Genomic DNA, 12,677 nt, shown 5'->3' on the forward strand with positions numbered 1-12,677 from the left:
CCCACCCTGGGGTCACATGGCCCATCCTAACCCTCTGCCCTCCTGAGTCTGATCCTAGAGGAGTTGGGAAGAAGAGCCAATGAGTGGAGGTGGAGGCAGAGATGGAAGGAAGGGCATGGAAGCCCACCCCCAGGCCCCCACAGGCCTCCAAGCCTGACCCATGCAGGCCTGAGCTTGGGCAGAGGGAAGGCCTCGAATTAATGGGCAGAGCTGATCGGCTGACTGGGCTAAACCGAGGTGTTTATTAAATGACTGTCTGTTTTCCAAGAACTTATTATTTCCTGAGAACAGCCAAAAGTGTTATATAGCAAGCTTCTTTGTGAAACAAGTACTTTCCTTTCACTACATTAAAAAAAAAAAAAGTCAGAAACCTTCAGGCTCGCTCTGAAAAGAAAGTTGGGAAATCAAGACAAATTGAATGTGCTGTACCCACCCACAAGGCCACCCAGTAAGCCCAGCCTCTAAATCAGAGCTAAGCCAGCTACAAAACCTGGAAAAGCAATGATCCCCTTCTTCAGAAGCCAGACACTATTTTACAAATACTGCACAACCCAGCTACAGACTCGGACATGAACATTTTAACTCAGCAACAGATCTGAAGAAGTCTTAGGAGTGTTTAGTGTTTCTTGTTTGTAGGGAAAGACACGTGAGGTGAAAGCGGCTGCTCCCAGAGCCCTGACTCCCACTGGAGGGAAGGCGGTGCTGTCCTCGGACCTCTTCCCTGTGTGGGGAGCCCCACACATCTCACACACACAAGGAAATGCAAAGACAGGGTTGCTTGGGGATTTTCAGTCCCTTAAGAAAGTTTCCAGCATGTATGGTCATCGATAAGCAAATGAGAATTACAGAAAACGAATGTGAACTGGCACCCCCAGGCTGTAGGGTGAAGAGCTCGGGGTGGAGGCACCTCTGCCCTGCACCCCGGACAAGGGAGCTGTTTTCGGTTGGGGGCACTCACCCCAGGTCACCCAGAGTGGTTATCTAGACAGATTTGGTTCCCAAGATAACCATGCTTCCCCCCATCCTGGGGGTCTCCTGTTTGTGAAATGTGTGGAAGTTCCTGCAAATGCTGAGCTCAACAAGAGAGGTGTAGGGGAGAATAACCTGATGACCTCGGCTCTGGAGAGTGGGCCCACGTGGTCACCCCAAGTCCTGGGCCCAGCCCCACCACACCCTTCCTAGTGCTACACTCAAGTTCATGGTGGCAGGCCTGGCCAGGAGAGCATGGCCCCTTTCTCCTTCAGGTCCTGAGGACAGTCCCCAGGGAGTGGGCTGCCGGCCACACCCGGGCACAGTGAGGTCTGTTAGCCTCACATGCTGAGATAGGACTGGCACACGGCCTGCTCACTACTCGAGCGCTGTCACACCAACATCAGAGGTGGACAAAGCCCACCGCCAGGTGCCCACCCCACTCCTCCAAGCTCTCTAGGGCACAGGCCTTACCTGAACAGAGGCTTCTCCGTCCTCCTGCTCGCCATTTGGCCTTTCCACAGGGCTGTTCAACGCGGGCCTGATGCTCTCTGACCGCTGAAAGAGAGACAGCAGCACAGACAATGCAGAGCCGCTCTGAACTCAAGGAACAGGTACAGGTGGGGCTGGGGGTGGCGGGGAGGAGCTACAGCCCCAGCAGGCTGAGTTCAACTAATCCCCGGCATCCAAGACATGAGAATGCTGGATTAATGACCCAACAAAGGAGTCTGAGGCCTAAGTCCGAGAGTTATCAGTGTTTAATTTCCCTTTCAGTAATAACAACTGCACGACAACAGCAAACGCAACAGCAGGACAGACAGGACACTGGAAAAGCCCTGCACGGTCATCTCATCCACCTCGACATCCTGCCAACCGGTGCCGCTGTCCTCACGCTCAGCCAGGCTGAGCCCCCGGCCAACACAGCAGACGCCTCGGGACCTGCCCTCACCCCTGCAGGCCTGTCCCCTCGGTGCCGGCTGGCCGCTTTCTGTATTTCATCGCCCAAGGACTCACTCTGGCTGTGTGAGGGAACTCTGCGCTCCTCAGAGGAAGCCCTCTGCCGACAATGGATGGGAACTGGTGTATAGTGAATTCTGCACTGGATCCCAGAAGCCTCCAGCGGCCCCGAGCTCTAAACACCCTCGATGCTGACCTGCTGGACAACAAGTCCTTAACCCACCTCATGGTCCCACCTGCTGCCTGTGTTTCCTAGACTCCTTCCCATGGTTCCCAGAAAATGTTAGTCACTCAGTCATGTCCAACTTTACGATCCCATGGACTACAGTCCGCCAGGCTCCTATGCCTATGGAATTCTCCAGGCAGGAATACTGGAGTGGGTAGCCATTGCCTTCCCCAGGGGATCTTCTCAACCCTGGGACTGAACCCAGGTCCCCTGCATTGCAGGCAGATTCTTTACCATCTGAGCCACCAGGGAAGTACTGCATGGTTCCCAGAACACTTCTCAAATTAACTACTGGCATCCAAATCCTTCTCAGAGTCTGCTCCCAGAGCCACAGCCAGTTCCTACAGGTAAGGAACACAGAGCCACCTCTAATACCTCAACCCCTTCGACTACCAATTCCAGGCTTATTCTCTCTTCAAAGATTCTCACATTTTAAGATTTTTACTAACAGATTTCCATGTTTTGGTATATAAAAACTGAGTAATTTTTTGGTATATGATAGCCTGCATGTGGCTCAACCACTTAGTCGTGTCTGACTCTTTGTGACCCCATGGACTGTAGCCCGCCAGGCTCCTCTGGCCATGGGATTCTCTAGGCAAGAATACCGGAGTGGGTTGCTGTTTCCTCCTCCAGGGGATCTTCCTGACCCAGGGATGCAACCCACATCTCCTGCATTGGCAGGTGGATTCTTTACCACTGAGCCACTTGGGAAGCTCTTATGATACTCTAATCACATATTCATTCCTTGGTCCTGCTGGAAAGCTTGTCTTTAAAATGTCAATACTTCTTGTACCCATCAAAGAGGTTTTTGATGGGCCAGGAGACAGGACCTTTTTTTAAAGAGTCAAAACTACAAGCCTCACACAAAGAGGAACTATACTAGTGGAAAGCTACACTGATGTGCAAAGCCAGCTGAGGACAAAGGGTGCTGTCTCCCAGGCCAGGGCTGGCAAACCGCAGCCTATAGGACAAGTTACTCCAACGGTTTCTGTAAATAAAGTTTGACTGGAACACAGTCGCATACATTCATTTCCATATTGTCCACGGCTACTTCAGCACTGCAGCATGGAATTAAGAAGTTACAACAGATAATGCATGGCTTGCAAGGCCTAAAATACTTCAATCTGCTAGAAAAAGACTGCCAATCCTTGTCGAAAAGTGAACTGATACTATGACTGGTGAGGGCAAACTGGTTTGGGGTATACATCTGCATAAAAAATCAGCCAAATGTTTGTGTCCTTGTCTTCAGCCAAGCCTCCTGGATGAGTCTGTTCTCAATCATAATTTGGAAAGTTAGGGAATTTACAGAAACCCTTCATCAAGTCATAAATGATACTCAGCTGTTAAGTAACTAAAAAGTTAATTTAGAAGATTAAACCTTGGTAAGGACAGAATTCACTTGTCATGCCTGAACCCTCAGTTTACCTGTGTGGGAAAAGGTACTTGAATCCGTCCTTCCAGAATGTTGTCTGTTGTTATTTCAACTGAGCGTGTCAGCTGGAGGTCTTGTAGTACCAGGTGGTATGGCACCTGGGGAAACATCTCTTGAATCTGATGAGCCTGGAGGGAAACAAAGAGGCCACAGAAGCGGTCACTCCCAACAGTTACTCCCTGAGGTCACGGGGTGAGGCAGGCTCTGGGCAATGAACCCGGTGACCTGCCGTGAAAACACAAGGACGGGGGCCACTGCCGTGCTGCAGATCACCCTCACACTTAGGACTCCTCCAGAAGGCCAAACAGAAAAGTTGGTGACGGCATCAACTCCAAATAAAAAAAGCACAGAAATACGACCCTGAGGCAGACTGAATTAGAATATTTAGCTTTAAAAAGTGTTCATTTTATTCAATCCTGGGTTTTGGCACCAAAAAAAAAAAAAGCTCAGTAACAGGATACAAACATATTCTCCTTAAAGTTATATATTCCTAGAAGGAACAATAGATGAAATTCAAATGTGTTATGTGAAAGATGTTCCACTCAAAAGGCTATGCGCTGTAAAACAGTGACAGTGTTAGTTGCTCAGTCGTGTCCGACTCTTTGCGACCCCACAGACTCTAGCCTGTCAGGCTCCTCTTTTCCTGGGATTCTCCAGGCAAGAATACTGGAATGGGTTGCCATTCCCTTCTCCAGGGGAATCTTCCCAACCCAGGGATCGAACCTGGGTCTCCCACAATGCACGCAGATTCTTTACAATCCAAGGATTCCATTTCTATGACACTCCAGACTAAGCAAAATTATAAGGGTAGAAAACTTATAGGTGGTTCCGAGAGGTTGGGGGTAGAAGCAGAAGTGATTACAAAGGGGCACAATGGAATCTGAGGGGAGGGGGAATGGAGCTGCCCTGCATTTTGATTATGGTGCTGTTACACCACTGAATGGGTCTGACGAAACTCATAGAGATGGTTACTAAAAACTCTGAACTTACCATATGGGAGTTACACTTTGCCCAGCGGGGGCGGCAGGGGTGGGGAGGGGGTGAGGTGCGGCTAAGATTCTAAAGAATGTAATTGCTAATACTGCTCCAGAGCTAAAGTTCTCAAACTGCACTCTAGAAATGTCATAGAGGCCATCAGGGCTCTAGGTTGGCCACACGTACAGAGGGGAGCAGGCGGAGATCTTGCACGCCACCACCTGGACTTTCATTTGAGCAGCTCCACATTTTTTTCTCATGCATGTATATTTATTTTATAAATACTTATATTCAGGGTTTTATATGTGGAAAAAGTCCCAATGATCAAAAGAAAAAATGAGGAGGAAAAATATAACTGCCTCGGGGAGACAAGAAAGTCTACTGTTGGGAGAGGACCATGTTGTCGTAACTGTAGAAAGAGGGGGAATGTGTCTCAACGTCAGACCGAGAGAGGAAAGACCAGGCTGAAACCTGCTTAAAGTTTTGCTTGGGTCACTGTTGGGGCAGAGAGGGCAAGACACGTGTGTAGCACAGAAGGACCTGGTGCTCTGCTGTCCTGGGATCCCTGTATTGTTTCTATGAACATGAGTTGATAATCTTTCAAAACCCAGGTCAAGTCAAAGCTAACTGGGCAACAGTCCACAACAACCTGGATAATCAAATAACATTCTTCTCTATTCATAAACAGCTCCCTCTTCATTTCCCAAATAAAGTAAGTCCAAAGCATTTCTCCCAGAAAATGCAGCAAACGATACATTAGATCTTTATAAAAAATATATTGTGCCAGTAAATTAGTTGTGCTAAAAATAGACTATTCCAATCCACTGTGGATGGGGAGGAAGAACACCAGGACCTGTCTGTTTAGAATTCTAAACACATCAACTTCAAGGTAATTCTCATTCCTGGGAGGTTTATGCGCCCATGGATTCTGACTTTTTTTAAGGGGGCAGGTGAGGTGATCAGCCTGAAGAGCTTCAACAGCTGACTGAGCCTAAAGTACCCACGCAGAGCATCGGGGTGGCCACATTCCCAGGCCATCTGCCCTCACGACGTTACTCTCTCTCTCTCTCTCCGCTGATGACCTGACTGAGTGCTTCACTGAGACAGCAGAAGCCAGCAGGAAGCCTGGTCTTTTGTAATGGTCAAAATAATATACAATCACCCATCTTAACCATTTTTAAGTGTACAGCAGTGTTAACTATACACACACTGCTGTGCAAGACATCCCCAGATGCCTTCATCTTGGCAAGACCACAACTCTAACACCCACTTAATGGCAACTCCCCACTCCCCCTTCCCCAGGCAGCCATTCTACTTCCTGTTTCTAAGAGTCTGAGTAATTTAGATACCTCATGTGAGTGGAATCATGTAGTATTTGTCTTTTTTGGTAATTAGCTGATTTCACTTAGCACAATATCCTCAAAGTTTTTTGGCTGGCTGAATCATACTCCCATTGTGTGAACAGACCATTTTCATAATCCATTCATTTCTTATGGACACGTAGGTTGCTTCTACCTAAATGGTTACTATGAGCCATGCCTTTAAAAAAAAAACTGTTTCTCAAAATGACATGCCTGCAGCCATGTCCATTCGTCCCCCAACCAAGGTGAATGAATGCCTCTCTCCTAGCTCTGGCGCCCACCTCAAGAACTGTGCCTTCAGTTAACTTTGTTCTGTACCATCAATCTCTCCCCGTCTAGTGATCATTCCTATTTGCAAATCAAGCATGCTTTAGAATCTTTTTAAAAAGACTCTTGGGTACAGAAAAGAACTAAAAACAGGGTCTCAAAGAGAGATTTATTTGTACACCCATATTCGTAGTCCCATTACTCACGATAGCTAAAACATGGAAGCAACCCAAGCGTCCACTGACAGATGAATGGACAAGCCAAATGTGGTCTATCCATACAAGCGGATATTTATTCAGCCTTAAGAAGGAAGGAAACTGACACATGCGACATCACAGCTGAACCTTGAGGACACAAAGCTTAGTAAAATAAGCCAGTCACACACACAAAAAAAATTATGATTCTGTTTAAATGAGGTCCCTAAAGTCAAATTCATAAAGAAAGGAGAATGGTGATTGCCAGGGGCTAGGAAGGAGGGAATGGAGAGTTACTGCTTATTGGGTTAGGGCTTCAGTTTTGTAAGATGAAGAGTTCTGGAAATGGATGGTGGTGAGAGTTGCATAAAAACATGAATATACTTAATACCATTGAACTGTACACTTAAAAGTGGTTAAGGGTATGGTATGTGACTCACTGGAAAAGACTCTGATGCTAGGAAGGATTCAGGGCATGAGGAGAAGGGGGCAACAGAGGATGAGATGGTTGGATGGCATCACTGACTCAATGGATATGAGTTTGAGCAAACTCCAAGAGACAGTGAAGAACAGGGAAGCCCGGTATGCTGCAGTTCATGGGGTTTCAGAGAATCAGACACGACTGAGCAGCTGAACAACAAACAACAAAAAATAGAAGAAAAAAGATGGCCCGTGGGGAAAAGAAAAAGAATACACACTTCGCGCTTGCTTCTGTGTGTATGTAAACACTGTGAAAGAACACAACACAGAAAAAACTAATCAAAATTGTTATTCCCTGAGAGGAGGGAGTCTGGGCAGATGGCGGCAAGGACAGGAGTGTGACTTTACCAGATACTCTACAGGTTTTGTTTTTTGATTTTGGGGGTGTTTTTGGTCATGGCTCAAAGCAAGTGGGATCTTATTTCACTGACCAGGGACGGAACCTATGCCCCTTGCAGTGGAAGTGGAAGCATGGAGTCCTAACCACTGAACCACCAGGGAAATTCCCTACAGGTTCTGAAATTTGTGGATCAATGAATGGCCTGCTCAAAAATCTTAAAGAAAAAAAAAATCAACCAAAACTCCTCTGATGGCACACCCCTATTAAGCAACCACCTTACTTCTTTGTACCATCTTGTAACACATTGCCAGCTACTGAGTGTCTTCAGCTCCCACTCATTTTCCCATCCAACAATCTAGAATTCAACCCCTCAAGCCATGGAAACTGCTTGTTCCTCTCCAGCTGATAACCACCTCCACTCTGCCACACTCAAGATGCATCTCTGACTTCATCTGCTAAGAACTACCACACACCTGACCTGCCTCTTCTCCTGCGGTTTCCTTCCTTTCCAATCGCTGCCACAGCTCCTCTCTCTCTGCCAGACCTCAGCCCTGAGCCCTCTTCTCTTCGTGAGCCACCTTCTTTCCCCTGAAGAGATCCAGTCCCCTACGACGTAAAGCTCCCAAATGTTTCTCTCCAGCTGGATCTCTTTCTTGAGGTCCGCAACTGTCTACCTGACATCTCTACTTGGCTGACTCACGGACACCCCAACATCCCCGGCCAAACAGAAGGCTGAGGTCCTTCACCTGCTCCTCCCTCAGTCCTGCCCATCTCAATACCTGGTACAACTGTCTGCTCGGTTGCTTAACGAAAACCAACCCTCCCCTCGCCCCACTACCCTACATCCAAACCAAAAGCACTGTCAAGTCCTATCAGTTCATTTTCAAAAAGCCTTCAATCTGCCATTCCTTTTCATCTTAATTCCCAACACCCTGGTCCAAGCCACCATCCTTTTTTGCCTGAACTACTGCAACAGCCTCCTAACTGGTCTTGCTGGTTCCATTTCCACCCCGTAAATGTCATTCTCTCAGAAGTAAATTATCCTCTGCTAACGGTCCTATCAGTCACAGTCACCTGGGGGAGGGGAAAAAAAGCCCCAAATGGCCCACTAACAGTCATTTCATTACAGAACCCAAACTGCACTGTGGCCTACACATCCCCACATGACCTGCTCTGCAACCTCGATTATGTCACAGTCTTGCTTTTGATCCACACGCTCCAACCACAATCACTTCCCTTAGTTTCCAGAACATTGTCACCTCATGGCCATGCACCTGTTTCCTCTACCTCCTTTTCACCGTTCCTGTCTCAGCTTAAATATCACCTCTTGAGTCTTCTCTGAATGTCTCTTCTAGAACAGTCTGTGCTCACCACTCAACATGACCTGCCCTACAGCCTGCAAAGCCCTCATCCCCACTGGCAATGACCTCGTCTGTGTTTACAGTCGGTCTCCCTCTCTCCCCACATGAAGAAGTCACACTTCTCGAAAGTAGGACTCCTGTCCACCCTGTTGACACTCCAGGTGCTACGCAATTTGTTGAAACAGCACAGAGCCCATCTTAGGAACAGGCTTTCACTACACATTTGTTGAATAAATACACTAAGATAAGTTAATGGACAAACAAATGAACCAATGACTTTCTAAAGTACTGGCCAGGGCTGCCCATGTCAACCAGAGGCCCTATTAGGGCAGGAATAACACAGTTTAGATTTTTAAGACTCTTGCATTTATCATCATAATGAACACTAAATTTCATTAGTGAATTAGTGAATCAGTGAAGATCAGATGATAAAGCTTTAGAAAATACACAGAATCTTGAAGTATTTGGACAATATCCTTGAATGAGCCAAGAGCATGCACAGCATCTCATGGTGTGTGTGTTTGTGTGTACAAACACACATACTTACGTCCACAGCCATATATGCATGTATAACGGTGTGTGTTAATGTATACTCAGTTATTTATTTGGGGAAGGGAGGAGATGGAGTCAAAATAACACATATGGTAGGCCTACTACAATTTTTAACAAAAATCATATCATTCACTCAAGTCAGTAACTCCCCAAATACTGGTGGTGAAAATTAAGAGGCGTCCCAAGACTAGCGAAGATCACAAGAGTGCCCCTAGCAGTGCTCAGAAAAGGGCACATTATCTGCCACATCAGTAAAACGAAGGCTCACTTCCAAACCAGTTTCAATTTTTTTTCTTGGTAATTATTTAAATTTTGTTTTAAATTTTTTACAACTTTATATCAATTTCTGCCATACAGCCACGCAAATCAGCCATAATTATATATACATACGCCCTCCTCTCCTAGCCTCCTTCCGCTCCTCCCGTCCCATCCCTCCGGGTGGTCACAGAGCGCCACACTGGGCTCCCCGGGCTGCACAGTAACTTCTCAGCAGCTCTCCACCTTACACCTCTGAGCGAACACGTGCTGATGCTGCTTTCCCTACTCGTCCCACCCTCTCCCTCTACATCTGTGTCTCCATTCCTTCCCTGCAAGTCAGTCAGTTTCAATTTTAGAACACAGGCATGGAAGTGGTCCCGATGAATACGATGCCCCTGAAAACCCTGTCATTTTGCCAGAGCAGAGTGAGACCAGCCAGGTCACGCACATGGCACATGCTCTCCAGCATCTCCTTCCCTCCTGATTAATAAGCTCCAGCTAAAAGCAGTGAGCGCTCCTTACCATTGCATTGAGCTGGGAGTTGCTTGCCTGTGTAATGCCTAGAATGTTGGTGGTGTGCATCACTTCGACTGAGAAACTCGGCAGCCAACTCGCGATCCGGGACCCTGAAACAAACGAGAATCCAGGGCAGGTTTTAGAGGCCTCCCTCCTCACGTTAGCTACCACGTGAGTGTCACTACCAGCCGGGCTTCCTTTACACCAGGCCTCTGACCAAGTGTCAATTCTCACTAAAACCCCACCTGGGTGTATTATTATTATTCCTATGTTACTCTTCTCAGGGATTTGACTCCAGTGCTCCTGTTGGTCCCCAAGGCACGCAGAAGTTAGGTAACTTGTCCAAGATCCAGCATCTAGTTACGGTGGCCAGGACCTGAAGCCACAGTCAGGTTCCAGGACACTTCACTGCCGGGCTTGCCCACGCCCCAGTGGCCCTGGACCCACACAACACGCCATCCCTCCCACAGCCCGCACCGTCAGGAAGGTGCTCAGGGCTGCAAAGCTGCTACAGGAGCCGACCTTTCACTCTTCTCTTCACACTACTCATAAACACTACTCATCAGGGGACATCATTTCCATGAAGTAGTTTCTACTTAATAATCTGGTTTAAAGACTTTATTTTTCTCATTCAAAATGCTTCTCCAACAGCACTACAACACAGGTTGTTGGACTAAGAAGTCTGCTGCTGCTGCCATGGCCCTAAGGAAGGGGAACCTAAGCTATAAGACCATGGGTGTCGGCACGAAAACAGTCCCATATCAAGCCACACATTTAAGTAGGATTCCCCTCTCCTTCAGAAAGGAGCACTGAGGCCAGCAGTGTAGAACAAGCTCAAGGGCCACTCAAAAGTCTTGCCTGGACAGTTTGTGCCCAAGAAAAAGCTGGATACCTATTTCATGTACTTACTAAGGAGAAATAAAGTTGCCTTTATCAATTTAGACTAGGTTTTCAGTAATAATTCACAAAAAATAGCTTACATAGCCAGAACCCATGTCCAAGATCCGCTTGTCTATTTCAGAAGTCTGACAAGGAAGAGGCCTTAATTAGCAGCCACAAAGCAGCCCCTCTACACCTGCTCAGCCAGCCGGCGGTCACCATCCCCTCTTCTCAGAGATGGACTCCGCTCCTCTGGTCCTTCCTATCAGGGATTTCAACGTGTTGCCACTCCTGCTGTGCCCCACCCTTGGAAACTCAAATCAGAGATGGGAAGAGCAATCTTCCTAAACAAATAATCTAGGGATACCTACTTTAGAGTAGGAAATATGAACTCAGCATTTAGTGGTATTGAAACTGATGAAAATCAGCAATGGGCCAATGTAATGTGAATTAAGGAATGATAAACCAGTTCCTGATATGGTGCCCATGATCTTAGAATTTTAAGTGTCGTTTTATCATGAATACAACTCTTTCCAACATTCTGGAAGACTGAACATTCATATCTCATGGACAAAGCAAGAGGCTTCCAGCTCTGATTCTCCTCCTAGTACTCACTGGAATGACTGTTCAGTGACCCTTCATTATAGGCTTAAGTATTATACCAGTGTAATAAATTATTAGCAACGGTTAACTATTAAAGTGATTAAGCTCACTCCTGCAGGCACGGCTGATTCAACTGTAACTACTTTCACCTCCCTGGACCCCCTTCCCCGCAATTCACACAGAATCTAGCGAAGTGCCTGGTATAGACTAGCCTCAGTGTTACCCATACTCACTGAACACTGTCAATTCAAACTGAAACGTATTATTAAACTAGCCAGTACAGGACAAGTTATAATGAAAACAGTGTCCCCTAAGAGGAGAACACCCTGTCGGGGGGTTTAGAGGTTGAAACCAACTAACCGTCGAAGTGGAAGAAGTGATTGTGTTGGTTTAAGCGAGGTCTGCCTTCGGCTGCCGCCACAGGAACCAAATTCTCATCCAGGTTCTCTCCTGGATGGTCTTCCCGGACACGATTATTGTCAGCAATGTTAAGAGACATCCTGCATGTGGGGCAAGAGGTGTCTTGTTCTAGCCAGGAACGAAGACAGGAGCTACCAAAAAGTCCAAAATAAGATATTCTTAGCATATTTTGCAAGAATTCACCAGAAGTATTCTGAATATATCAGTGAGTTGTAATTTTACTTTCTATTCACCATTAGCAAGATTTAAACGTTGAGAAACACTTGCTGACATTACTTCTGGCCCTGCTTCACCCTAATGTACTTCTGGTGTATCCTGCTCTGAACATCAATTTGTTAACGTACATGGTCATCTACAAGTTCCCAGGCATGACCCCTTTTCAGTAAGACTTCCTCATACAGCTCACCATTTTCCTCTCCAGCTCAATCTGACTAACTTCCAATCCAACACCCTTGCCTCTCACGTCTTTGAATCCTCTGTTCCAATGATCTGTTCTCTTACTCTACTTTAGCTACGCATTAACCCAGACTTTATTTTTCTGGGCTCCAAAATCACTACAGATGGTGACTGCAGCCATGAAATTAAAAGACGCTTACTCCTTGGAAGGAAACTTATGACCAACCTAGATAGCATATTCAAAAGCAGAGACATTACTTTGCCAACAAAGGTTCGTCTAGTCAAGGCTATGGTTTTTCCTGTGGTCATGTATGGATGTGAGAGTTGGACTGTGAAGAAGGCTGAGCGCCGAAGAATTGATGCTTTTGAACTGTGGTGTTGGAGAAGACTCTTGAGAGTCCCTTGGACTGCAAGGAGGTCCAACCAGTCCATTCTGAAGGAGATCAGCCCTGGGATTTCTTTGGAAGGAATGATGCTAAAGCTGAAACTCC

The 12,677-nt window shown here is 46.7% G+C and overlaps 1 protein-coding gene across 1 annotated transcript in view; it reads right to left on the reverse strand.

Annotated features, from left to right (window-relative positions):
- Window positions 1–12,677, reverse strand: part of AMFR (autocrine motility factor receptor, E3 ubiquitin protein ligase) — a 45,492-nt gene that overhangs the window by 3,986 nt on the left and 28,829 nt on the right. Inside the window, exons 9-12 of the mRNA XM_010861917.1 lie at window positions 11,731–11,921; window positions 9,895–9,998; window positions 3,578–3,712; window positions 1,444–1,527 (exon numbers count right to left, since the gene is read on the reverse strand). Of these exons, the coding sequence (XP_010860219.1) occupies window positions 1,444–1,527; window positions 3,578–3,712; window positions 9,895–9,998; window positions 11,731–11,921 (514 nt within the window). The remainder of the gene's footprint in view (window positions 1–1,443; window positions 1,528–3,577; window positions 3,713–9,894; window positions 9,999–11,730; window positions 11,922–12,677) is intronic.

The sequence above is a fragment of the Bison bison genome, unplaced genomic scaffold (assembly GCF_000754665.1).
Source record: "Bison bison bison isolate TAMUID 2011002044 unplaced genomic scaffold, Bison_UMD1.0 scf7180017864473, whole genome shotgun sequence".
Taxonomy (NCBI): Eukaryota; Metazoa; Chordata; class Mammalia; order Artiodactyla; family Bovidae; genus Bison; species Bison bison.